This window comes from Girardinichthys multiradiatus, chromosome 5 (assembly GCF_021462225.1).
Source record: "Girardinichthys multiradiatus isolate DD_20200921_A chromosome 5, DD_fGirMul_XY1, whole genome shotgun sequence".
In the NCBI taxonomy this organism is placed as follows: domain Eukaryota; kingdom Metazoa; phylum Chordata; class Actinopteri; order Cyprinodontiformes; family Goodeidae; genus Girardinichthys; species Girardinichthys multiradiatus.
In genome coordinates, this window is record NC_061798.1 from 19,189,936 (window position 1) to 19,215,438 (window position 25,503).

General features: G+C 38.3%; 3 protein-coding genes across 7 annotated transcripts; 2 read left to right on the plus strand and 1 right to left on the minus strand.

Annotated features, from left to right (window-relative positions):
- Window positions 1–37: 37 nt before the first annotated feature.
- On the minus strand, window positions 38–9,515 carry primpol (primase and polymerase (DNA-directed)). Of its 2 annotated transcripts, XM_047365020.1 has the most exons (15): window positions 8,849–9,515; window positions 8,053–8,238; window positions 5,708–5,921; window positions 5,530–5,624; window positions 5,295–5,433; window positions 3,885–4,032; window positions 3,709–3,808; window positions 3,504–3,628; window positions 1,950–2,112; window positions 1,776–1,873; window positions 1,372–1,458; window positions 769–877; window positions 610–686; window positions 455–501; window positions 38–343 (listed from the first exon to the last, which is right to left on the minus strand). In XM_047365020.1, exons 3-15 carry the CDS (start codon window positions 5,879–5,881, stop codon window positions 125–127), a joined length of 1,581 nt encoding a protein of 526 aa, XP_047220976.1. In that variant the 5' UTR covers window positions 5,882–5,921; window positions 8,053–8,238; window positions 8,849–9,515; the 3' UTR covers window positions 38–124. The 2 variants fall into 2 exon arrangements, with proteins under 2 accessions (XP_047220976.1, XP_047220975.1); XM_047365019.1 differs by lacking the exon at window positions 8,053–8,238 and having other exon boundaries at window positions 8,849–9,512.
- Window positions 9,516–10,334: 819 nt separating this feature from the next.
- LOC124868268 (ecto-ADP-ribosyltransferase 5-like) lies at window positions 10,335–25,093 on the plus strand. 3 transcript variants are annotated; one of them, XM_047365310.1, is made up of 5 exons: window positions 10,335–10,715; window positions 21,335–21,423; window positions 21,509–22,231; window positions 22,418–22,494; window positions 22,573–25,093. In XM_047365310.1, the coding sequence occupies exons 2-5, from the start codon at window positions 21,364–21,366 to the stop codon at window positions 22,778–22,780; spliced, it is 1,068 nt and encodes a 355-aa protein (XP_047221266.1). In that variant the 5' UTR covers window positions 10,335–10,715; window positions 21,335–21,363; the 3' UTR covers window positions 22,781–25,093. The 3 variants fall into 3 exon arrangements, with proteins under 3 accessions (XP_047221266.1, XP_047221267.1, XP_047221268.1); XM_047365311.1 differs by lacking the exons at window positions 21,335–21,423; window positions 21,509–22,231; window positions 22,418–22,494; window positions 22,573–25,093 and adding exons at window positions 10,868–10,953; window positions 11,039–11,754; window positions 12,195–13,923 and having other exon boundaries at window positions 10,648–10,715; XM_047365312.1 differs by lacking the exons at window positions 21,335–21,423; window positions 21,509–22,231; window positions 22,418–22,494; window positions 22,573–25,093 and adding exons at window positions 10,865–10,953; window positions 11,039–11,754; window positions 12,195–13,923 and having other exon boundaries at window positions 10,668–10,715.
- LOC124868269 (ecto-ADP-ribosyltransferase 5-like) lies at window positions 15,890–19,189 on the plus strand. Of its 2 annotated transcripts, XM_047365314.1 has the most exons (4): window positions 15,890–15,939; window positions 16,059–16,147; window positions 16,233–16,948; window positions 17,451–19,189. In XM_047365314.1, the coding sequence occupies exons 2-4, from the start codon at window positions 16,088–16,090 to the stop codon at window positions 17,524–17,526; spliced, it is 852 nt and encodes a 283-aa protein (XP_047221270.1). In that variant the 5' UTR covers window positions 15,890–15,939; window positions 16,059–16,087; the 3' UTR covers window positions 17,527–19,189. The 2 variants fall into 2 exon arrangements, with proteins under 2 accessions (XP_047221270.1, XP_047221269.1); XM_047365313.1 differs by lacking the exon at window positions 15,890–15,939 and having other exon boundaries at window positions 15,995–16,147.
- Window positions 25,094–25,503: the final 410 nt, after the last annotated feature.

The window sequence follows — 25,503 nt, forward strand, 5'->3', positions numbered from 1 at the left end:
CATTTATCGTATGTTTAAAAAAAGGTGTGCTTACAAGCTGATTTAAACAGTTTATTCTGTGTATATGAGTAAGTGTGAGTGTTTCCATGACGCTAGAGTCACCGCGACAGAACGTAGTCGCCCTCTAGGAGTCAAAGTCTGCCACACATTTGAGCAAAAGCTGGTCTGAGATCTCCGCACTGTTTTGTTCAAAGTCATTCAGGCTCTTTAAATATTCCCGCTCGTCCTGCTCATCCCCCCACGCTTCAGGAGTCTCCTCCGCCGGACAGACGAAGCTGTTTGGGGCCTGGCTGGGTAAAATGTTGCCAATGTCGTCCATTAGGTATGCCTGATCCTCCTCGTCCTGTCAGGTAAAAGTAGTCATGCTCACTCAATGTGGAAGCTGCACATACTTGGACACAAACAGTCTTTCATTTGTTTTCATTCGTTAGAACGCAGATTGACATGAACTAACCAGAGTGAGGATGTAGCTGACACAGATCTCTTGGGGCAGTGGAAAACCTGCAACAGCAAATGCTACTATCACCAGTTTACAATTTCTCCCGCTATAGATACTGTTATTTTGAAATCTTATTTAAAAAAATGTAGTAATTTAAGGTCACAGCATACTTGAGGACCTGAAGTTCCTGCAGTCCGGATCGTGACACTTCTGGTACCAGACCTCCTCTTTAAGGTCTACAACAATCCTGCAGAAGATGGGGAGGCTCAGTGAGAACACCACCAACCCAGAGAAAGCATTCAGAACTGCAAGCGAGGTATTGTACATACATGACGTTGTTGCTCTTATGAAACCTGCCCACGTTTTCACACCAGCGGTATTTGGCAATGTCATAGACAAGAAGCTGCTCTGCAGCAAAGTAGCTCCATCTTCGAATGCCTGTTGAGTTTAGGAAGCAATGTGAAAATCAGGCAAATTCAGAGATCCAGGCTCCAACAAGGAGCCTGACAACCTAACAACGAATCCTGGAAAACTCAGAGAATTCCTTAAGAAAAACATAGCTGGGCATGCCATTTTTATCATTAAAAAAGGAATAGGTCATATGTTTCCGATATAATCATTGCCACAAGACAATTGGATTTTTTTCCTATGATGCAAAAAAAACTGTTTAATTAATTGTGATACTAAGCACCGACAGTGTAAAGTTTTTAATACAATCAAATGATATAGACATAGTAATGATATAGCAATCTTCTACAATTTAATATATAATACAATATAAGACAATAATACTGATGAAACCAATTGAAGCAACAGCACTGACATCTATGAAACGATTAGATTTATGAAAGAGACGTGTAGAAAGATTGGTTTTATTTATAATTTCATATGTAAAGAGGTTTTTCAGAAGTGCCTCCTGTGACCTCACTTACTTCCCTGAAGCCCATCCTTTCTGACCAAGGTCAACACAAAGTTGTCCACCTCTCGGTAAGGAGAGGAAAGGCAGCCAGAAAATGTGCCTGTCCAAAATAGACCAGGAGAAGTTCTGAGTGAAAAGTATTCAGACTCAAAATAGATCAAAAGTAACACCTGAGACAATTTGTACAATATATGCATGCAAGCTAGAAAACTGCTATGATGTGTAAAACAAAGACTATTTCCTATTTTGAGCTCACAGAGGATGAAAAAACTATCAAAGCTTTCATCTTCACTGTTTAGAGGACTTTCAGCACAGTCTGCAGCATGTGTAGCAGAATATACATAACACACAGCAGACTGCGTATTGATTTGTATGAAAGACAGAAGAGAAATATTGTTAGATTTAGTTCAAGGTTACCTGGATTTGAATCCAATCCCTGCTCACAGTAAGGTGTTGGGGTTTTAGTCTCTTTCGTTTCTGGGGTCTCCCAAGTAAGAATCCTCTGGCCTGTGAAGCTGATAAGAAATAACAAGTGTTGGTCCAGAAAAAAAAGGAAATTAATTTTACAGCATTTCAAAAGCTCATAGTTACCTGATATTACACACTAAAGATGCCAGGAAGACACTTTCCTCAACAGACATCTCTTTGGCAGGTTTGGCAACAAACTGGTTGTCTCGGGCTACAGTGAATGCAGCGTTCTTCCCCACCTTTGAGGACTTGTAGAGCCGAAAATTCCTGTTCTTGGTGTACACACCTGTTAGTGTTAAATGAAACTGTTATCATCCAGAGATATAAAGATGTAAGATTTATCTATCAAGAGTTCAGTAAAATACTTCAGCCCAGTCCTGTCACTCTCTTTAATGGTTTATTAATAAAAGGCTAAAACAATATAAAGGTGCTAAGAAGTGTATTTTACTGTTTTTAATGCTTTTAATGGACATGATCCAACATCTTTATCTGAACTGGTTTCACCCTGCAAACCCTCCAGAGCTCTTAGGTTTCCTGTCAGAACCCAACATAAAAACTAAAACTCAGAGTGATGTTTCATTTTTTTCATTTTGGCCCCTGTCCTGCAGCTACATTCCTGACAACCCGAGGGCCACAGAAAGCACGGAACGTCTTATTCAAACTTTTCAGTCTTTCTATTTTTGTAGTCCATTTGGAAATTAAGGCACATTTTATCTTTATCTGTTTTGTTCTTTTCCACTTAATCTTAAAAACTCGATAATTACAAATAATATTAATTAACTTATTAAAAAATTACATATGTTTAATATTAAGTACCGTATTTTCCGCACTATAAGGCGCACCGGATTATAAGGCGCATAGAATAGAAGCTACTGCAGTCAAACGTTTGACTGGAGTTGCGTTATGCATCCACTAGATGGAGCTGTGCTAAAGAGAATGTCAACAAAACAGTCAGATAAGTCAGTCAGTCAAACTTTATTAATACACTACAAACCAGCGTTCTGATAACTCCATTCACTCTCATGGTAAGGTCTCCTCTACATAGAAATCTATTGAATAGAACCAACCGCACGTTAGGAATGCATTGGAGTCTATGAAGTTGAAGTTGAAATCAAACGTTAGTTAAAACGTGAAAGGGAACTTTTCCCCGATTCAGTAAACACGTAAAAGAAACAGTTTGATGCACTAAATCAAACGTGAGTACATTCACAATATAGTAGCGTTAACTGTTGAATTCTCTCGCTGCTGCTCTATTCCCATGTTCGACTGCGTAGCTGACAGCCTTGAGTTTGAACTCAGCATCGTAAGCGTGTCTCTTGAAAGGTGCAATTTTGGGGTCGTTATACACACACAAGTGGTGTTGGACTAGGAGTAAGCACAGTACAGGTGTTTACCGCTATTACTTCGGCGACGCCCCTGACTACGGTAGCCGTAATGCTGCAAGCGGTGCGGCTTTGTAGTTTACCAGTCGTACTGAAACATTTTGACAGAGCGCCGTGTACAACCAGTATGGATCAACCAATTAACCAATTGATCCATATATAAGGCGCTCCGGATTACAAGGCGCACTGTCATTTGTTGAGAAAATTAATGGTTTTTAAGTTCGCCTTATAGTGCGGAAAATACGGTAATATGTTTAATTTACTTTGTTAAACCAAACACTCTGATTCATCTCACCCAGATCAACAAAAAGGCAGCTATGGCCGTCCTTGTTTTTCACCAGCAGGAAGCTGAGGTCTCTCCCTTCCTGTTTTCGCCTCTTCATATCTGGACTCTGAGCCGTCTCAGAAACAACATGTGTTCTGCAGTGAGCACAACAATCACAGGAATTATACAGACTGATGACAAGCAGACTTTGACGAGTCCTAAAAAGGAAACTCACTGTTTATTGCTGTCTGTCTGTGGAACATCTGCTTTACAAAGACCACTTTCGCCTCTGAGTTTGGTGACGATGGGCTGAAGAATAGCGTGGATGAATCTTCCTGAAAAATAAAAAGGATACATGAATCATCCAAAGAAAAACCACATTTCATGGTTTCCGTGTGAGGCTGAGCATACCAACATGGATGTTGTCTTTAAAAGCTGCATTCTGAAGCATGAAGATAAGATGTCGACTGAACTTCTCCTCCGTGCTGGAGTCCAGGTTCAGGACATTTTCCACAGAGCATTCAATCCCATAAATGTCCATCAACTTGTCACAGACATACTGTCAACACACAACAACAAAAACAACGTTCATACAATTCACGCACGGGCCGTTTTATTAGGCACACCTGTTCATTTGATTGCTCCCACAAATAGCGAATCAGCCAATCACAATTCAGCAACTGAATGCTGATGAAGAAGACTTGCAGAAGTTCAAACTGAGCGTCAGAAAGGGGAATTTAGGTGATTTTTGTTGGTGTAAATATTTCTGAACCATGCATGATCATCACACATGACCATCTGTTGGGTTTATAGAGGGTGGTCTGAAAAAGATCAAATATTCAGTGAAAGAAAATGCTGTAATGATGTTATAGAACGGGGTGACGGGTTTGACAACAGTAGCTCAAATGGCCACTCGTTACAACCAAGATATGTGGAATGAATACCTACTCTGAACATACAAGCCAAACCTTCAACCAGATGGGCTAGGACAGCAGAAGACCAGACCGAGTGCCACTCCCGCCATGAAAGAACAGAAAAACCGAGGGTACAATTCCCTCAGTCTCACCATCTCACCAGAACAGGACCGGAAAAACATTGCTTTGTCCAAAGAATCTTGATTTCAGCTGCAATGTTCAGATGATGGAGTCCTAACATGGAAGCATGGATCCATTCTACCTTACATGAATAGTTCGGGCTGGTGGTGTAATGTTGTAGGGGTTATTTTCTTGGGCCTCTTAGTGCCAGCTGAGCCTAGTTCAACAGAATAATGGAGTACTGTTGCTGACCATGGCCATCCCTTTATGAACACAGAGTATCCAATCTCTGATGCCTATCTCCAGCAGGATAAAGAGTTTTAAAGCTCCAGTCCCATGGAGCTCCTCTGAGATGTGGCAAAATGGGAAATCCGTAGCATGGATGTGCAGGAACTGCTTGTCAAGTCAATATGGACCAAAATCTTTGAATATGAAATGTTTCTGACACAGTGTTGAATTGATGCCATGAACAATTAACGCAGTTCTGAAGGCAAAAGGAGATCCAACCAGGGACTGGTAAGGTGTGCCTAATAATGTGTCCTCAGGAAGGGAACAGAATGGTAGTGTTGGTTTATATGCCAGGAAGCAACATAAAGCTTATTTACAACAATAATTGCTTCAGTAATTGGTGAATTAATCTCCAGAGCTGATGGTTCTCTTATCATTGTAACTAAGCAACAAAATACATTCAACAAATAACTTTCTTTAACAGAAAATACGATCTGAATAGACAGATAACCAGGATGGGATGTTTGGTTGTGAATGTGAGCATACAAATGTTGCCAACCTGGATGAGCCGGGCAACCATTGACTTCCCATCCGATCCTTTGTTTGAGGGTTTGTGAAACTCCAAGTCAAAGTAAAGCTTACACACTGCCTCCTCTGGTATCACCTCATAGCAGTGCATCAAGGACTGAGGGTAAACCCTAGAACATGTGGAGGAATTAAAAGTTATTTAACATTTTATGTGAATAAAAAACCCAAAAAAGACCTCAACTCTACTACAAAAACATAGCGTTTACCTGTAATAATGCCACAGCTCGCTGTAACTTGTGACCAGGTAGATCCTTTGACCCTCTGGAGCCTTTTCTTTTTCAAGTGCAAAAACATGCACAGCCTGTAAATTAAAAACTGACACGCATCAGCCGTTTTAGCTCCACACACAGAGAGAAAACCACACGTCGCTCATTAAAGAGGTACCTCTTTGCAGCTCTGAGCAAAGCTGATGGCCAGGCTCTGCCGAGGAAAGAGTCTCCAGACAGAGGAGGGCTGGCACGGCCACAGCCGAGGTTTGTAGGGCGTAGTCAGGGGGTTCTGCTGGAACGACTGAGCCAGCTGCTCCACTTTCTTCAGCCGCTCTCCCCACCTGCTCATCCTTAGGTCCTGTTGGTCACTCACATGCAATACAATGAGCCTGCAAGGAAAGAGCAGCGTTAGCACAATTGTTTTCACTTAAATACAGTTTACCTTGCAAATATGATCAGTTCAGTCATGTTTTTCAGAGACATGGCCTTGAATTCAGAGACATCCTCTGAATCTTTCTCTGTAGAGCTTCAGGTTATAGAAAGGTCAATTTTGGTGTCGTTTATTGCCCACCTGATTCAAACAACCGTCTGTCTAAGTCACTTGACCTGATACAGAAGGAAAATAAACTTAGCAAACTGGATGTGAATGCTGCAGATGTTTCAAATGTTCTTTATTCTAATTCTGTTTTTCCACTGATTCATAAAGCTCCCAGGGTTGGTACAAACTCAGCAACTTTGATAACATCCTAATTAACTCTAAATAATGTAAGGATTTTGGGGGTTTTGCTTTTTGACTTGTCAGACCATCTTGCCATATTTCAACTGTCTTTGGTTAAACCATCAAAAACTTGATTAATAAAAGAATCATTAACAAGTCAAATATTACCAAATTAAAAAAAAAAAATCTGGCCATTGATTCCTGGAACACACTTTATGAGATACTAATAAATCCCACCCCTCTTACCTATAGTGTTTACAAATCTAACAGGAATAAATATAATCATCTTTTTAGAAATGAAAAAAGAAATATTTTAGTGGAAAATGTAAGGGTTGCAAAGATATTTAAGCTACCTGGGAAGTATCAAATTAATTATTACAAAGAGAAAGAAGTAACCTTGAGTTAACCTCTATATTCTCAGATGGTTTAACATCTTTCACAAATTCTTTTAATATATCCAAAAAGTTTAATGACTTTCTTTCTCAGTATTGGGTATAAACTGGCTCCGAAAAAAATCCTCCTTGCCATGGAAATCCACTAGACTTTATACAGGGAAATTTCTCTGTGATCTCTTCTTTTGACCCCCTCTAATATTCGTTCAGTCGTTACATCACTGCAGCCTATCTGCTCATTTTTATTATAGTTTAAAATACCCACATCTATCTTACTGCCTTGCCAACAACTTTACAAAAAAATGATCAGATTATCATTGTCATTCTGCTCCTCTGTTTAAGGGCCTGCAGATTCTTACAATTTCTAACATATATCTCATAAATGTAGGATCAACTGAACACGGATTGTATTGTTGGATTATGATATATGCCCAATATATACCCAACCAATATATATGATATACTGGGTGGAGGCTTATAAGCCCACTGTGGGCTTTTTATCTCTTCCTGCACTGTTAACATTTTTTTCTTGAAGTTATTGATCTGTATTTAAATTGTGTAAATAAAAATAAACAAATTTTCTGTTTGCACAGAATATTTCTGAAAGAAAACAGGCAAAATCACCCGAGTTGAAAAGTTAAATGTTAGTAAACAATGAAAATTAAAGTTTTTTGGTGAATTAACATGTTTCATTAAAAAAAAAAATGTTTTATAGCAGCTTCTCCTCCATTGGGGAAAAAGGTTTAAAATTATAACAAGTTGAAATAAAAAAGAAGCTTTAACTACAGTCAATGCAGCATCCGTAACAGATCATGTAACAGATTGAACATGCTTGCTACATTTACCAAATTTGAATAATTGTATTAAAACAAAAGATTTGGGTGGATCTAATTCTTCTTTTGAATAAAAGTTACTGAATATATGTGTCCCTAATGACTTGTCAAACTAAAAAGAAAGAACAAAGCATGATTATTAAAAGGGAACTACTTTGCGCTGTACTCTCTCTTTGACACACATTGGACACGTCTGCTGAATAGGTCTCCTAAATCAGTGCTTCTTTGTTCTCTTTGTGTCTCTGCTCTGTTCTCTCAAACCCCCAGTCGGTCGTGGCAGATGGCCACTCACACCAAGTCTGGTTCTGCTGGAGGTTTCTTCCTGTTAAAAGGGAGTTTTTCCTCTCCACTGTCTCTACATGCTCATCTGGGAGGAGTGAATGCTGCAAGTCACTGACTGGATGCAATCTGCTGGGTTTCCTTAGACAGAAAAACTTTCTAACCAATTTGAATAATGAACTGAACTTGGCTGCACTGTTTGATAACTAGGATCAATTAAAACGTTGACTGGGCATTTGTAAAGAGCCTTGAGACAACATGTGTTGTGAATGGCGCTGTATAAATGCACTGAATTAACCTGACTTATCAGAAGTGTTGATGCTTCTGTACAGAACCGATTGGAAAAGAATCGCTAGTTAAGTGACCAGATGCTGCCAGTGAGAGTCGTTCAGTAATGCTGAGGGGATGCTTCTCTTCACCAGATAAAAAAAGAATCTGGTCAGAGCTCATGGGATGGATGGAGAGAGCAACTCCAGAGGAAAACCTGTAAGGAATGGCAACATCCTTTAGACTAGGGTGAAGGTTTAACTTCCAGCACAACAACAACCCTAAACATACAGACAGAGATACAATAATGGTTAAAGCATATTCATGTGTTAGAATGGCCTAGTCAAAGTTAACACCTAAAACTATTTGATAATCTGTGGCAAGACTTAAAGAGGGATGTTCACAGATGTTCTCCATCCAATCTGACAGAGCTTCAACGGGCAAAGACTTTCTTCTCTAAATATGCAAATATGGTGAAATGAATTGCAGCAAAGGGTGGTTCTATGATAAATATTGGACAACAAAATACAAAAATGTTTGCCATGATGACATATAATTTATTATTGCATCGGGGCAGAATGTAGAAAAAATGAACAACTGGTTCCTGTATCTTTTATTTTAGGTACAGACACATCTTTGTCTTAGGTCAAATTTAAAATACATTTTAAGCAGAACAAAACCTGTAATTTAGTTACATTTTTGCGTTAGAAAAGTAAACTGAAGCCTTTGAAAAGAAAAACTTTCCCCTCAGCAACAATTAACTAGTTATAAGTTAACTTGTTAACTTCAGTGCTAATTAGTCTACAGACTTCGCTGTGTTGCATTACCGCTTTATTTATGGTGAAATGTCCACTTGTTGTCTCCTTTCAGCTTCTGTTTCAGACTCCATGAAAATAGGTGATTCTGTTTTGGCGCTTCAGAAACCGGAAATGGATTTGCTCCGGTCACACGATTCACCTGCAATCATCCAACTCATCTTGAATCTTAAGCCCAACATTATCGACCTTGAATAAAAAGTCTTCAGATCAGCGCAATGTAAAAAGCTGTAGCTTATTCACCGGTTCAGAGAAACCGTTGCTGTGTATTTCCCCCTCCACACACTAATGATGGTATCATCCACTGATCCATTTCCGGTAGGTTTTTTCAAATTAAAGCTACTTCTCTAAAATAAGTAACTGCTTTTCCCGTTTTTGTTTTTGTTTTTTTGATACGAACAATCTAGAAAATATAAGCATAGATCAGAAAAAGTGAAAATTGCAGAAATTGAAAAAGTAACAGATAAATTTCCTGGACTTTTTTTTTTTTTTTTTTTGCCTTAAATAATGAAAGGTATAAAAATTTCTTCCTGGAATAACAAAAAAGAAATTGTTAATATGAAATTAACGGTGTTTTATGTATAGCTGCTCTTCTTTTACTTTAATGATTGAAATGCTTTGCCTAAACTGAGATTTAAGACACAAATGCAGCAGCCTCAACACGTTTTGACACTCCTGGAATATTTTACAAGTCTTAAAAATAAATCCATCTTTTACTGCAAAAGCATAGTCTCGTACTGAAGAATTTTAAACAATCCGTCATTATACTCGTGGGGGAAACGAGTAAAATAAAAAAATTATTATTTATCTTTTACTGTACTTCTTGAGGAAGCTTAAGTCCTTTGGTGTTTGCAGGAAGATGCTGCATATCTTCTATAAGTCTGTTGTGGAAAGTGTGATTTCTTCTACCATCATCTGCTGGGGAAGCAGCATCAGAACCAGGGACTTAAAAAAGCTCAACAAGCTGATAAAAAAGGCTGGCTCTGTTCTGGAAACTCCTTTAGAACCTCTGGAGATCATTGTGCAAAGAAGGATTCTTCATAAATGAAGAACATTATGGAGAACCCTGAGGATCATCCTGATGAGACTGTCCTACAACAAGAGAGTGTCTTCAGTCAGAGTCAGATCTGCTGTTAGACAGACCGCTACAGGAGATCCTTCCTGTCCACAGATATCAGCATCTACAACGGCTCTTTGAAAGAACCTGCATAATATGAGCTACAACAACAATTAATTTCCCTTTGGGATTAATAAAGTATTTTTGAATTGAATTTAGTTTAATTTTATTACATTGTTTGCTTACATAAGTTGGTCAGAGTGTCTAGAACTTTTAATGAATCACCCACGCCTCTGTACTTCATAAATATGACAAAATGCAGAATCCCATCACTGCAAACCACTCAATAAAATAGGCAAAACAAAACAGGATGCCATTCAAATAAGTTGTGTTGATTTTCATTGTTAGGAAGTGGTTAAAGTAAGATAGCTTATCTAGATTTGCCCATATCTGCAGAACAGTAATAAGAAAACTTGAACTGTGACAAACAAGACTGGATGAGGAAAAATATAAATTTTTCCACTATGCACAGTGAGCAGAATGCACAATTAAGAAAAAGGGAGGGAAAAAGAAAGAAAGAAAGAAAGAAATTTCACTTTTGCATCAATTGTTTTACAGAAATACTTTTCCATGAGTTGACCAATAACTGAACAGCAGTTCTCCCAGTGGTAGTCGGGTTTCCTTTCACAGGAAAAAGTGGGGAGTTGCATCAGTAGATAAGTATTCCCATAGCTCTGCAGAATGCAATCACTCCACTGCAGTTTGAGGTTCAAGGAAAGGATCCTATGAGATAGCCTCGACTTTCCCTTTTATTTGCTTCAGGTATGTCTCTTTGTACAGTTATCTGTATCCTACTGCAAGTAGATCAGATTAACAATGTTATGTTTCTCGTCAGAGCTCTGCAGTTGAGCAATAACCCAGATTATGTGTATAGTCGGCACTGAGTAAAGAGGGTTTTCTTTGTTTTACAGCAGTTTGAAGAAACGCAAGAGTCCCTAAAATGTTTAGCAGGGGAAAATTGCTTCTGGTTTCACTCATTTTCTCATCTTACTTCAGCCAAGTAAGTATTTTCCTTTTTTTCTGGAACAGTTTGAAACCAGTCATGTTAGTAAAAGTATTTTACCCTGTGATCATTGATTTTAAAGATCACTCTGAGTTATACCAATCTGTTGGACGCATCCTCCACTGTTATCGATGATCTGTATGATGGATGTCGTAAAGAAGCCATGGAGAAGTTTGTTCCTGGTCTATTAAATCAAGAACTTGATAAAAGTGACAAACTGCAGAAAGCTTGGAAAACGTGGCAAGGACGGAGAACAAGTAGCAACTGTACCTCACAGATCCCTGGAGGAAATGAAGAGCACACTTCTGCTCTCGCCATCTACCACTTTGGGGATGAAGAGTTTATAAAGGAGCTGAACAATGCAGTGGAGACAATGATGGTGAATGTTACCACGTATGATAAGGACTTCCATTTTAAGGCCCTTCATTTCCTGCTGATGGATTCCATGATGCTGCTGAGGCCAAAGGAATGTGGACAGGTATATTTAATCCAAGATGACGGAGGAAAAATACCAAAAACAAACTCAAAAGTGAGGTTTTCAAGTTTCACCGTGGTCGATTCAGACCCAGACTTTACTGATTTGGCGGATCAGACTATTTTTAAAATAAAAACTTGCTTCTACGTGAACCTGGACGATCAACTTTGTCTGAAAAAGCTTGGTAAATTACTCCTATCTCCGGCTGAAGTCTTCACTGTGGAGAAAGTAGAGAAAAAGACGACTGGTGACGATGAGTACACCGAGGTTGTTTTGACCCATCCTACTCTGCAAAGCAACCACAACTGTGTCATGTGGACAAGGTAAGACATACGGTGTGTCTTCACCAAAGTTTCATCCAAGTCCATAATTTCTCACAAATATCCAGATTACAAAAATGTGAAAACCACTGCTTTCTTGATGAAATCTTTTCATCACAGTGTTACAAATGTGTTGTATAAAACAGTATTTTATTTCTATCACATCTATTATAAAAATGAGAGGCAACCCACCATGTAATTGCTTTGATCAACTAAGAGCTCTTATCGTGTACCCAGTGTTGTTTGCTGTAGCGTTAAATGTTGCTCATTCTTCAAAAATGTGTCTTGTCCTGGCATTAAAACAAGTTAGGCAGCAGAAGGTGCTGCCATCTTTGCTGTAAAATAATAGCACACTTTTAACTTAATAGAAAAAGCTTTTTGTTTATTTAAAAGGATTGGTCATGACTTGGATCTCTTAACCCAATTTTCTTTTATTCCCACAGGTCTGCAACTGACATCCCCACCCATTTGTTCCTTCCTCTGCTTGTGGCATCAATCATATTTTCCATGTGTCCTTAAAAGAACAAATAATAACAGACCCTGAAATCTCTGAAACAGAAAAACAAAGCTCTGTTTTCTAAAGAAGGTCTCATTAGTAGCAATAGTCATTTAGCTGAAAACTGTAGTCTAATACAACAGTCCTTCCTGGACATGTTTATAATAGTGGACAAAAATGCCCCATATAAACAAAAGAAATGTTGAAGTTAACATGTTTCTGCCATGTGATAACATATGAAAACATGTCAACCCTTGTGATCAAAAAGGAAAAGCATGTGGTCGCAAGTTCAATATTAGATGACAGCAAAAATGCATCAGTAAAATAAATTGTAGCAAAATGGAAAACATGAAAGAAAATGTATTTCACATGTGGGAAATTGTTGTTCATGTGGAATATTTTCCCACCTGTTCTACATGTGGACAATTTTCCATATATGAAACACATACTTCCCCCTCATAACACATTGCTTAATTCATTTTCAACAGTTTTTGTTGTCACATGTGGAATGCTTTTTATAACTTTGTCATGTAAAACAATTTTTCTCACATGTGAAGTGCATGTTTTTCATATGTTACACATTTTGATATAAACTTTTTTTTATTGTGCTTTTTGTTGTAACATGTGTGTGTGTGTTTCCCACATATTTGCATATTGGGAGGTTGTGCGTTGAATTCCACCTTCCCTCATCATGTGTTAACGTGTTTTTGGGCAAAGCACGGAACTCCAAGTTGCCCAATGATCTGCAGATCGGTGTTTGAATGTTAGGCTGTTTTGAGTGTGTTGGGATAACACATTTTACCTGTAATGTCATGGATTTCACATTGGCACCACATTTACAGTATGGGTTTCACATGGGCATTATTTGTAATGTGTTTCACACATTATACCTTTAAAATGCACCAAAATCACATTTGTCATGAGCAAAATATGCGTTTCACATGTGTCACACCTATCTCATTGGTAAATTTAATGTGAAATGTCCCCTGGCTCATCACATTCACATTTGAACTGTATTCACATTTGAACTGTATGTGTTTTATTCCCTGCAAGGATTTATACATTTCACTGCCTTTTTTATACTTTGCATGCCTTTAGTGTGATGTCAGGAGAGTGTTCAGGAAGGAAGTGGACAAGGAGTTCTTAGATGTAAAAGAAAGAAAAAAATGCTGATGAAGGACTTTTGTCACAAAGCAGGGAATTATTCTTCTGCCAAAACTCAAAATAGTGGTTTTAAGTTGAGGTTACTAGAAGTATATATTGTGCTGACTTCAATGGAATCAGACTATAAATAGATGTTGCAGTAAACGAGTAGGAGACGTGTTACAGTAAAGAGGAATTTACCACTCCAGGTGTGAACTTGAGTTCATTGAACCTGTTTTCTTGTGTTCAGTCAAATCAAGTAATTTTTCTCTTTTTCTGCTTAAAATGAAACTTTTAACATGACTGTTATCTTGAGTTGGACTTTGGTCTGTCAGTTCTGAAGGATAATAAATCTGTAAACATCACAACCAGGAGTGTTTTGGTCACTGTTTACAGGCAGCCATCAAAAAGCCCTCTAATGTAATTGGTTCTCGTAGGAAATTAATTGTTCTATCTTTCTATTTCCCCTTCTGTCAAGTAAACCATTTAAAATGTGTTAAACTTATATGAATAAAAGACTCAGTGAGAAAAAACTGTTTCAATAATTGCCTCTTACACATAATCACTGTCCATCTTTAATGCAGTTTGTGCCTTTGAGTGCTTTAATTTGCTCAAAAATATCATGACATGGTTGGAATGAAGAGAGCAGAAAAAGTAAGACAAATAAATACATCTAAAAATTACAACAAATATGTTTCTGAATTCCAACTGTGATCCAAAACCCTAACCTGAAATGTTCATAAAACTAAAGTAACTGATCTTAAAAAGTAGTCTGCTATAAAACTTTGAAAGCTTATTAATGTTGATAAAACTGCTGCTGTATTTGAATTTTAAACACATTAAAAGAACCAAATTACACTAATTGAAAGACTTTATCACAAACATTTTAACACAAATGAATAGTTCTACACACTGTTAGAACAAGTGAGCTCAGGCTGTAATATTTATTTTCAAAAGTATCATAGAAAACACAAACATAGGCACATGTATAGCATATACATTTAAACTAAATACCAACTCTATAGTCACAATACTTATATTACTTCTCATCACTTTCATATATTTGCAGCACCATTATATGTCCCATTAAATAACAATCTAAAGTGGGTGCACAACATACAGCGGTTGGACAATGAAACTGAAACACCTGTCATTTTAGTGTGGGAGGTTTCATGGCTAAATTGGACCAGCCTGGTAGCCAGTCTTCATTGATTGCACATCAGTAAGAGCAGAGTGTGAAGGTTCAATTAGCAGGGTAAGAGCACAGTTTTGCTCAAAATATTGAAATGCACACAACATTATGGGTGACATACCAGAGTTCAAAAGAGGACAAATTGTTGGTGCACGTCTTGCTGGCGCATCTGTAACCAAGACAGCAAGTCTTTGTGATGTATCAAGAGCCACGGTATCCAAGGTAATGTCAGCATACCACCAAGAAGGACGAACCACATCCAACAGGATTAACTGTGGACGCAAGAGGAAGCTGTCTGAAAGGGATGTTCGGGTGCTAACCCGGATTGTATCCAAAAAACATAAAACCAAGGCTGCCCAAATCACGGCAGAATTAAATGTGCACCTCAACTCTCCTGTTTCCACCAGAACTGTCCGTTGGGAGCTCCACAGGGTCAATATACACGGCCGGGCTGCTACAGCCAAACCTTTCGTCACTCATGCCAATGCCAAACGTTGGTTTCAATGGTGCAAGGAGCTCAAATCTTGGGCTGTGGACAATGTGAAACATGTATTGTTCTCTGATGAGTCCACTTTTACTGTTTTCCCCACATCCGGGAGAGTTATGGTGTGGAGAAGCCCCAAAGAAGCGTACCACCCAGACTGTTGCATGCGTACAGTGAAGCATTGGGCTGGATCAGTGATGGTTTGGGCTGCCATATCATGGCATTCCCTTGGGCCAATACTTGTGCTAGATGGGCGCGTCACTGCCAAGGCCAAGACCATGTGCATTCAATGGTTCAAACATTATATCCTGAAGGTGGTGCCGTGTATCAGGATGACAATGCACCAATACACACAGCAAGACTGGTGAAAGATTGGTTTGATGAACATGAAAGGGAAGTTGAACATCTCCCATGGCCAGCACAGTCACCAGATCTAAATATTATTGAGCCACTTTGGGGTGTTTTGGAGGAGCGAGTCAGGAAACGTTTTCCTCCACCAGTATCACGTAGTGACCTGGCCACTATCCTGCAAGAAGAATGGCTTAAAATCCCTCTGACCACTGTGCAGGACTTGTATATGTCATTACCAAAATGAATTGATGCTGTATTGGTCGCAAAAGGAGGCCCTACACCATACTAATAAATTATTGTGGTCTAAAACCAAGTGTTTCAGTTTCATTGTCCAACCCCTGTACTTCTAACACCCACTTTAAAAAGTGGAAATACAGCATTTCTTCTCACGATGATTATCATAGTTGCTTAGTGAGACAAATGGTATCACTTCCTCAAATAGCAGTCTGCAAAAAACACTGTTAGAGGAGTAAAAAGTCACTCCCTGTCAGTTTGCCCCTACGTGGTCATCCCTTGCTTAAGGTATGTGAAATTCGCCTTCTAAAACTGTTATGTTTCTCGTCAGAGCTCTGCAGTTGAGCAATAACCCAGATTATGTGTATAGTCGGCACTGAGTAAAGAGGGTTTTCTTTGTTTTACAGCAGTTTGAAGAAACGCAAGAGTCCCTAAAATGTTTAGCAGGGGAAAATTGCTTCTGGTTTCACTCATTTTCTCATCTTACTTCAGCCAAGTAAGTATTTTCCTTTTTTTCTGGAACAGTTTGAAACCAGTCATGTTAGTAAAAGTATTTTACCCTGTGATCATTGATTTTAAAGATCACTCTGAGTTATACCAATCTGTTGGACGCATCCTCCACTGTTATCGATGATCTGTATGATGGATGTCGTAAAGAAGCCATGGAGAAGTTTGTTCCTGGTCTATTAAATCAAGAACTTGATAAAAGTGACAAACTGCAGAAAGCTTGGAAAACGTGGCAAGGACGGAGAACAAGTAGCAACTGTACCTCACAGATCCCTGGAGGAAATGAAGAGCACACTTCTGCTCTCGCCATCTACCACTTTGGGGATGAAGAGTTTATAAAGGAGCTGAACAATGCAGTGGAGACAATGATGGTGAATGTTACCACGTATGATAAGGACTTCCATTTTAAGGCCCTTCATTTCCTGCTGATGGATTCCATGATGCTGCTGAGGCCAAAGGAATGCGGACAGGTATATTTAATCCAAGATGACGGAGGAAAAATACCAAAAACAAACTCAAAAGTGAGGTTTTCAAGTTTCACCGTGGTCGATTCAGACACAGACTTTACTGATTTGGCGGATCAGACTATTTTTAAAATAAAAACTTGCTTCTACGTGAACCTGGACGATCAACTTTGTCTGAGAAAGCTTGGTAAATTACTCCTATCTCCGGCTGAAGTCTTCACTGTGGAGAAAGTAGAGAAAAAGACGACTGGTGACGATGAGTACACCGAGGTTGTTTTGACCCATCCTACTCTGCAAAGCAACCACAACTGTGTCATGTGGACAAGGTAAGACATACGGTGTGTCTTCACCAAAGTTTCATCCAAGTCCATAATTTCTCACAAATATCCAGATTACAAAAATGTGAAAACCACTGCTTTCTTGATAAAATCTTTTCATCACAGTGTTACAAATGTGTTGTATAAAACAGTATTTTATTTCTATCACATCTATTATAAAAATGAGAGGCAACCCACCATTTAATTGCTTTGATCAACTAAGAGCTCTTATCGTAGTCTGTCAGTGAATAAAATAAAAATGTGAGGACAGATAAAAGAGGAATGCAGGACCCAACCACACCCAGTGTTGTTTGCTGTAGCGTTAAATGTTGCTCATTCTTCAAAAATGTGTCTTGTCCTGGCATTAAAACAAGTTAGGCAGCAGAAGGTGCTGCCATCTCTGCTGTAAAATAATAGCACACTTTTAACTTAATAGAAAAAGCTTTTTGTTTATTTAAAAGGATTGGTCATGACTTGGATCTCTTAACCCAATTTTCTTTTATTCCCACAGGTCTGCAACTGACATCCCCACCCATTTGTTCCTTCCTCTGCTTGTGGCATCAATCATATTTTCCATGTGTCCTTAAAAGAACAAATAATAACAGACCCTGAAATCTCTGAAACAGAAAAACAAAGCTCTGTTTTCTAAAGAAGGTCTCATTAGTAGCAATAGTCATTTAGCTGAAAACTGTAGTCTAATACAACAGTCCTTCCTGGACATGTTTATAATAGTGGACAAAAATGCCCCATATAAACAAAAGAAATGTTGAAGTTAACATGTTTCTGCCATGTGATAACATATGAAAACATGTCAACCCTTGTGATCAAAAAGGAAAAGCATGTGGTCGCAAGTTCAATATTAGATGACAGCAAAAATGCATCAGTAAAATAAATTGTAGCAAAATGGAAAACATGAAAGAAAATGTATTTCACATGTGGGAAATTGTTGTTCATGTGGAATATTTTCCCACCTGTTCTACATGTGGACAATTTCCCATATATGAAACACATACTTCCCCCTCATAACACATTGCTTAATTCATTTTCAACAGTTTTTGTTGTCACATGTGGAATGCTTTTTATAACTTTGTCATGTAAAACAATTTTTCTCACATGTGAAGTGCATGTTTTTCATATGTTACACATTTTGATATAAACTTTTTTTATTGTGCTTTTTGTTGTAACATGTGTGTGTGTGTTTCCCACATATTTGCATATTGGGAGGTTGTGCGTTGAATTCCACCTTCCCTCATCATGTGTTAACGTGTTTTTGGGCAAAGCACGGAACTCCAAGTTGCCCAATGATCTGCAGATCGGTGTTTGAATGTTAGGCTGTTTTGAGTGTGTTGGGATAACACATTTTACCTGTAATGTCATGGATTTCACATTGGCACCACATTTACAGTATGGGTTTCACATGGGCATTACTTGTAATCCCAGGGGTTTCACATGTGTTTCACACATTATACCTTTAAAATGCACCAAAATCACATTTGTCATGAGCAAAATATGCGTTTCACATGTGTCACACCTATCTCATTGGTAAATTTAATGTGAAATGTCCCCTGGCTCATCACATTCACATTTGAACTGTATTCACATTTGAACTGTATGTGTTTTATTCCCTGCAAGGATTTATACATTTCACTGCCTTTTTTATACTTTGCATGCCTTTAGTGTGATGTCAGGAGAGTGTTCAGGAAGGAAGTGGACAAGGAGTTCTTAGATGTAAAAGAAAGAAAAAAATGCTGATGAAGGACTTTTGTCACAAAGCAGGGAATTATTCTTCTGCCAAAACTCAAAATAGTGGTTTTAAGTTGAGGTTACTAGAAGTATATATTGTGCTGACTTCAGTGGAATCAGACTATAAATAGATGTTGCAGTAAACGAGTAGGAGACGTGTTACAGTAAAGAGGAATTTACCACTCCAGGCGTGAACTTGAGTTCATTGAACCTGTTTTCTTGTGTTCAGTCAAATCAAGTAATTTTTCTCTTTTTCTGCTTAAAATGAAACTTTTAACATGACTGTTATCTTGAGTTGGACTTTGGTCTGTCAGTTCTGAAGGATAATAAATCTGTAAACATCACAACCAGGAGTGTTTTGGTCACTGTTTACAGGCAGCCATCAAAAAGCCCTCTAATGTAATTGGTTCTCGTAGGAAATTAATTGTTCTATCTTTCTATTTCCCCTTCTGTCAAGTAAACCATTTAAAATGTGTTAAACTTATATGAATAAAAGACTCAGTGAGAGAAAACTGTTTCAATAATTGCCTCTTACACATAATCACTGTCCATCTTTAATGCAGTTTGTGCCTTTGAGTGCTTTAATTTGCTCAAAAACATCATGACATGGTTGGAATGAAGAGAGCAGAAAAAGTAAGACAAATAAATACATCTAAAAATTACAACAAATATGTTTCTGAATTCCAACTGTGATCCAAAACCCTAACCTGAAATGTTCATAAAACTAAAGTAACTGATCTTAAAAAGTAGTCTGCTATAAAACTTTGAAAGCTTATTAATGTTGATAAAACTGCTGCTGTATTTGAATTTTAAACACATTAAAAGAACCAAATTATGCTAATTGAAAGACTTTATCACAAACATTTTAACATAAATGAATAGTTCTACACACTGTTAGAACAAGTGAGCTCAGGCTGTAATATTTATTTTCAAAAGTATCATAGAAAACACAAACATAGGCACATGTATAGCATATACATTTAAACTAAATACCAACTCTATAGTCACAATACTTATATTACTTCTCATCACTTTCATATATTTGCAGCACCATTATATGTCCCATTAAATAACAATCTAAAGTGGGTGCACAACATACAGCGGTTGGACAATGAAACTGAAACACCTGTCATTTTAGTGTGGGAGGTTTCATGGCTAAATTGGACCAGCCTGGTAGCCAGTCTTCATTGATTGCACATTGCACCAGTAAGAGCAGAGTGTGAAGGTTCAATTAGCAGGGTAAGAGCACAGTTTTGCTCAAAATATTGAAATGCACACAACATTATGGGTGACATACCAGAGTTCAAAAGAGGACAAATTGTTGGTGCACGTCTTGCTGGCGCATCTGTAACCAAGACAGCAAGTCTTTGTGATGTATCAAGAGCCACGGTATCCAAGGTAATGTCAGCATACCACCAAGAAGGACGAACCCCATCCAACAGGATTAACTGTGGACGCAAGAGGAAGCTGTCTGAAAGGGATGTTCGGGTGCTAACCCGGATTGTATCCAAAAAACATAAAACCAAGGCTGCCCAAATCACGGCAGAATTAAATGTGCACCTCAACTCTCCTGTTTCCACCAGAACTGTCCGTTGGGAGCTCCACAGGGTCAATATACACGGCCGGGCTGCTATAGCCAAACCTTTGGTCACTCATGCCAATACCAAACGTTGGTTTCAATGGTGCAAGGAGCTCAAATCTTGGGCTGTGGACAATGTGAAACATGTATTGTTCTCTGATGAGTCCACTTTTACTGTTTTCCCCACATTCGGGAGAGTTACGGTGTGGAGAAGCCCCAAAGAAGCATACCACCCAGACTGTTGTATGCGTACAGTGAAGCATTGGGCTGGATCAGTGATGGTTTGGGCTGCCATATCATGGCATTCCCTTTGCCCAATACTTGTGCTAGATGGGCGCGTCACTGCCAAGGCCAAGACCATGTGCATCCAATGGTTCAAACATTGTATCCTGAAGGTGGTGCCGTGTATCAGGATGACAATGCACCAATACACACAGCAAGACTGGTGAAAGATTGGTTTGATGAACATGAAAGTGAAGTTGAACATCTCCCATGGCCTGCATAGTCACCAGATCTAAATATTATTGAGCCACTTTGGGGTTTTTTGGAGGAGCGAGTCAGGAAACGTTTTCCTCCACCAGTATCACGTAGTGACCTGGCCACTATCCTGCAAGAAGAATGGCTTAAAATCCCTCTGACCACTGTGCAGGACTTGTATATGTCATTCCCAAAATGAATTGATGCTGTATTGGTCGCAAAAGGAGTCCCTACACCATACTAATAAATTATTGAGGTCTAAGATCAGGTGTTTCATTTTCATTGTCCAACCCCTGTACTTCTAACACCCACTTTAAAAAGTGGAAATACAGCATTTCTTCTCACGATGATTATCATAGTTGCTTAGTGAGACAAATGGTATCACTTCCTCAAATAGCAGTCTGCAAAAAACACTGTTAGAGGAGTAAAAAGTCACCCCCTGTCAGTTTGCCCCTATGTGGTCATCCCTTGCTTAAGGTATGTGAAATTCGCCTTCTAAAACTGTTATGTTTCTCGTCAGAGCTCTGCAGTTGAGCAATAACCCAGATTATGTGTATAGTCTGCACTGAGTAAAGAGGGTTTTCTTTGTTTTACAGCAGTTTGAAGAAAAGCAAGAGTCCCTAAAATGTTCAGCAGGGGAAAATTGCTTCTGGTTTCACTCATTTTCTCATCTTACTTCAGCCAAGTAAGTATTTTCCTTTTTTTCTGGAACAGTTTGAAACCTGTCATGTTAGTAAAAGTATTTTACCCTGTGATCATTGATTTTAAAGATCACTCTGAGTTATACCAATCTGTTGGACGCATCCTCCACTGTTATCGATGATCTGTATGATGGATGTCGTAAAGAAGCCATGGAGAAGTTTGTTCCTGGTCTATTAAATCAAGAACTTGATAAAAGTGACAAACTGCAGAAAGCTTGGAAAACGTGGCAAGGACGGAGAACAAGTAGCAACTGTACCTCACAGATCCCTGGAGGAAATGAAGAGCACACTTCTGCTCTCGCCATCTACCACTTTGGGGATGAAGAGTTTATAAAGGAGCTGAACAATGCAGTGGAGACAATGATGGTGAATGTTACCACGTATGATAAGGACTTCCATTTTAAGGCCCTTCATTTCCTGCTGATGGATTCCATGATGCTGCTGAGGCCAAAGGAATGCGGACAGGTATATTTAATCCAAGATGACGGAGGAAAAATACCAAAAACAAACTCAAAAGTGAGGTTTTCAAGTTTCACCGTGGTCGAATCAGACTTAGACTTTACAGATTTGGCGGATCAGACTATTTTTAAAATAAAAACTTGCTTCTACGTGAACCTGGACGATCAACTTTGTCTGAGAAAGCTTGGTACATTACTCCTATCTCCGGCTGAAGTCTTCACTGTGGAGAAAATAGAGAAAAAGACGACTGGTGACGATGAGTACACCGAGGTTGTTTTGACCCATCCTACTCTGCAAAGTACGGTGGCCGTGGGGTGCAAACCACTTTTACAAGTACCGAAACAAATTTACATTTCAGAAAACAAATTTACATTTCAGAAAACAATTTAACAAGATGCGAAACAAATTTACATTTCAGAAAACAAATTTACATTTCAGAAAACAAATTTACATTTCAGAAAACAAATTTACATTTCAGAAAACAATAAGAGTCTGATTAAGTGGAAGTACATCCAGCAGGTTTATTTGTCAGTGCTGTGGCTGGCCATGAGCTCCACCATGTACAATCCCATCATCTACTGCTGCCTCAACAGCAGGTTGGTACAAATTCAGTTGAAAACACATCTAACCATCTTACAGAACTTTGACCCATCAGGGCTTTGTTTTCACTGCAGGTTCAGGGCTGGCTTCAAGCAGGTCTTCCGCTACTGTCCCTTCGTTCGGATGTCAAGCTACGACGAGCTGGAGCTCCAAAGCACCAGACTTCGACCGTGTCACCAGAGCAGCATGTGCACCCTCTCTCGAGTAGACACCAGCATCCTGAGCAAAAACAAGAGTGTTTGTTCTCGAGGAAACCGGTCCAAGGCAAACTTTGCAGAATAATATAGACAGCTAGACCCCAATGGGACACCCCCTCGCTAGCTGCTCAGAAGATTATGTTTACATTGTTTTTAACTGAGGCTCCGTGTTTTACATTTGGTCAGGGGTTTTATTTAGGAAGTGTTTGATTCTATGATCCCTGCTGACAACTTCTGTTCTTTTTGAAAATTCTTGCAATTTTTCCCAGACACTTAAGAGTTTACAAGTTAGCCAAGCCTGGAAAATGGTTACCAGCATATTGTTGCTCCAATGGTGAGTAAACCACATAGCAGAAGAAAGAGACTTCAGTTTTTAGTGTTACGTTTGCCCCCCAACTCATAAATATAGAGGAGCAGTTGCTTCACTTGCTCCATTGTTCAGGCGCCTTTCCTGTGAAAAGCACCTCCTCGGGAAACAGGAAATTTACTGAGAGGATACGTAGGGAGATTTCAATAGGCTATCTGAGATAACAGTTTGCTTAAAGAAACATATTAATGCTGGTGTTGAGAGCCAGCAGGGAGCTGGTTTTAGATGGTAGTGGAACCAGTGTGAAAATGACACACAAAAGCTCACAAAAACACCCAAGGTGCTGTGGATAAAGACAGAAATAAGAAAGCATAACCCTAACTGCAAGCCAAAATCTCCATAAACTTTGTTGACAAAACTACATTTGATTTTAAAATAAGCTGTTGAAGGTTTTCTTTAAACCTTTTTCAAATTAAATTATAATTCAAAAATTATTTTGTACTATATATTAACACTTTTGAAGGGAAGTTTACAAAAATCTAAACACTGAAGAGACGACTCAAGTTTTGAAGCTGGAAGGTGGATGAAGCTGGAAAGAAATGTCAGCAGTGATGTAGGAAGTAAAGAAAACAGACAAATTGTGAATTTTATAGGCAGGGTATCCTGTTCTGTTACTGTACATCTGGAGTTCAAGTCATTTTCAGTTTAGCTTATCTATAAATCACCGTAACAAATATTGTGTCAAGGTGTTTTACAAGACAAACTGGTCCAGTTTCCAATGAGCTTCACTTGTGGAAATGAAACCTTTAAGCTCAACATTATTAATACGACTGCTAGATTTAACTTTAGAGTAATATTTTAATTTTACCAACATGTTTCTTCTCACTGGAAGTAAAATTAACTCTCTGCAGCCCAGCAAAAGTCCCGACTTGGATCTTAAAGAGGATCTGTGAAGGAAGCTAGAGATTAGGGTGATGGCTAGGATGCTTTCCAACCTCAAAGACCTGGAGCTCATCACCAATGATAAATCACCTTAATACCAGTGGAAGTATGCAAAACGCTTGTCAGTAATTATAGGAAGGGTTTGACTGCTGTAAGGCCAATGAAGATTTTTTGGTTGATCCTTGGAATGGGTATAAATCATTTTCCACATATAGTTTTTTCTTTAAAATGCAAATAAAAGCAGATAAATATTTTTCCCAAAGAAAATAATACTTGTGTCTTTTGAGAGATGCCTGTCTTATTTCCCATGAGTGACAACGTCTTGGTTAAATGAGAATTATTTTAAATGTAAATTTGCCAGAGATATGAATAATTTTAGGCTTAACTTTATTATGTATTAACATGCAAAACACATGGGTACGTTCTCGACATGGGACATGAAAAAAGCACATGAACAAAAATATTCATAAACATAATGTGCAACTGGAAAAACATGTTACACATGTGAGAAAATGTCCATATGTGTATGGTTTTACCACACATACTCCACATGTGGGAATTATATTGTGTTGTCAAAGGGGAAACATTTTCTCTCATTGATTTCAAGATGTCCTAATTATGATACAATACAGTCCAATCTGGTTGATGACATACCAGTTGGTTTAGTTATATTTCCAAAAATGAATCAACATCTTTGTGTGATATGTAGCATATTTTCACATGAATGCCTTTCATTTATTTTAGTTCATTGCCCATTTGTTTTACTGTGGGATGCTGCAGTCCATTTTTGCTCACTATATGTTCAGACGCATAGATTTTATTCTTCTCACTGATAGGTTGCAGAAAAAAAAAACATGTTTCGACTGTTGCAAAACCCCAGAAAGCCTATTTCTCATTTTCCAAGTGAGTGATGAACTTGGTGCAAAACTAACTAAAAACTAACTAACTGCTTTTCATTCAGATGTATATTATCATGTATGTATGTGCTTTTCTGTCATGCCTTTAAAGAGGTTTGTTAAATATTGAGACAAAGTCTTTTAATTGTTTGTAGAACTATTTATATATTCATTTAATTTCTTTCTCATGTTGTGCTAGACATCAGTGGTTGTTATTAATACCTAATAAAGAATTCTGTTTATACAGCTTCAACTTTTATGAATTTTGTGCACCTTATTTTCTTTAAAAACAAAATCAAACGCAGCAGTTGTCTACATATGAGGAACCCATAAAACCTTAAAAGGGTGCTAATTTCAAAGTTAAATAACTTCAGTGTTATGAGCATTTCCGTGGTCTGTTAGTGTAAAAATGCATGAGCTAATTTAAAAACATTTATGATGGCCACTTTATTAGGTACACCTGTTCAATTGCTTGTTGACACTGTAAATTAGGTGTCTGCAAGTCAAAGCATTTAGGCATCCAGATGAGGAAAAGACGGCCTGCTGAAGGTTAAACTGGACATCAGGAATAATGAAAAAATGTGTTTTCATTTGTTTCATTTTCATACTGCCTAGTATCAACAGTTCCTGTTGGTGATGGTAGTCTCATGGTGTGAGAGATAA

Coding starts and splice junctions, on each gene's coding strand:
- primpol (XM_047365020.1), bottom strand. CDS start 5,881: ATGAGCAGGTGGGGAGAGCGGCTGAAGAAAGTGGAGCAGCTGGCTCAG. Junction 1,459..1,775: donor GGGATTGGATTCAAATCCAG/GTAACCTTGAAC, acceptor TATTTTGGACAG/GCACATTTTCTGGCTGCCTT. Junction 344..454: donor TCAGCTACATCCTCACTCTG/GTTAGTTCATGT, acceptor TTTACCTGACAG/GACGAGGAGGATCAGGCATA.
- LOC124868269 (XM_047365314.1), top strand. CDS start 16,088: ATGTTTAGCAGGGGAAAATTGCTTCTGGTTTCACTCATTTTCTCATCT. Junction 16,148..16,232: donor TCTCATCTTACTTCAGCCAA/GTAAGTATTTTC, acceptor TTGATTTTAAAG/ATCACTCTGAGTTATACCAA. Junction 16,949..17,450: donor AACTGTGTCATGTGGACAAG/GTAAGACATACG, acceptor TTATTCCCACAG/GTCTGCAACTGACATCCCCA.
- LOC124868268 (XM_047365310.1), top strand. CDS start 21,364: ATGTTCAGCAGGGGAAAATTGCTTCTGGTTTCACTCATTTTCTCATCT. Junction 22,232..22,417: donor GGTGCAAACCACTTTTACAA/GTACCGAAACAA, acceptor TACATCCAGCAG/GTTTATTTGTCAGTGCTGTG. Junction 22,495..22,572: donor TACTGCTGCCTCAACAGCAG/GTTGGTACAAAT, acceptor TTTTCACTGCAG/GTTCAGGGCTGGCTTCAAGC.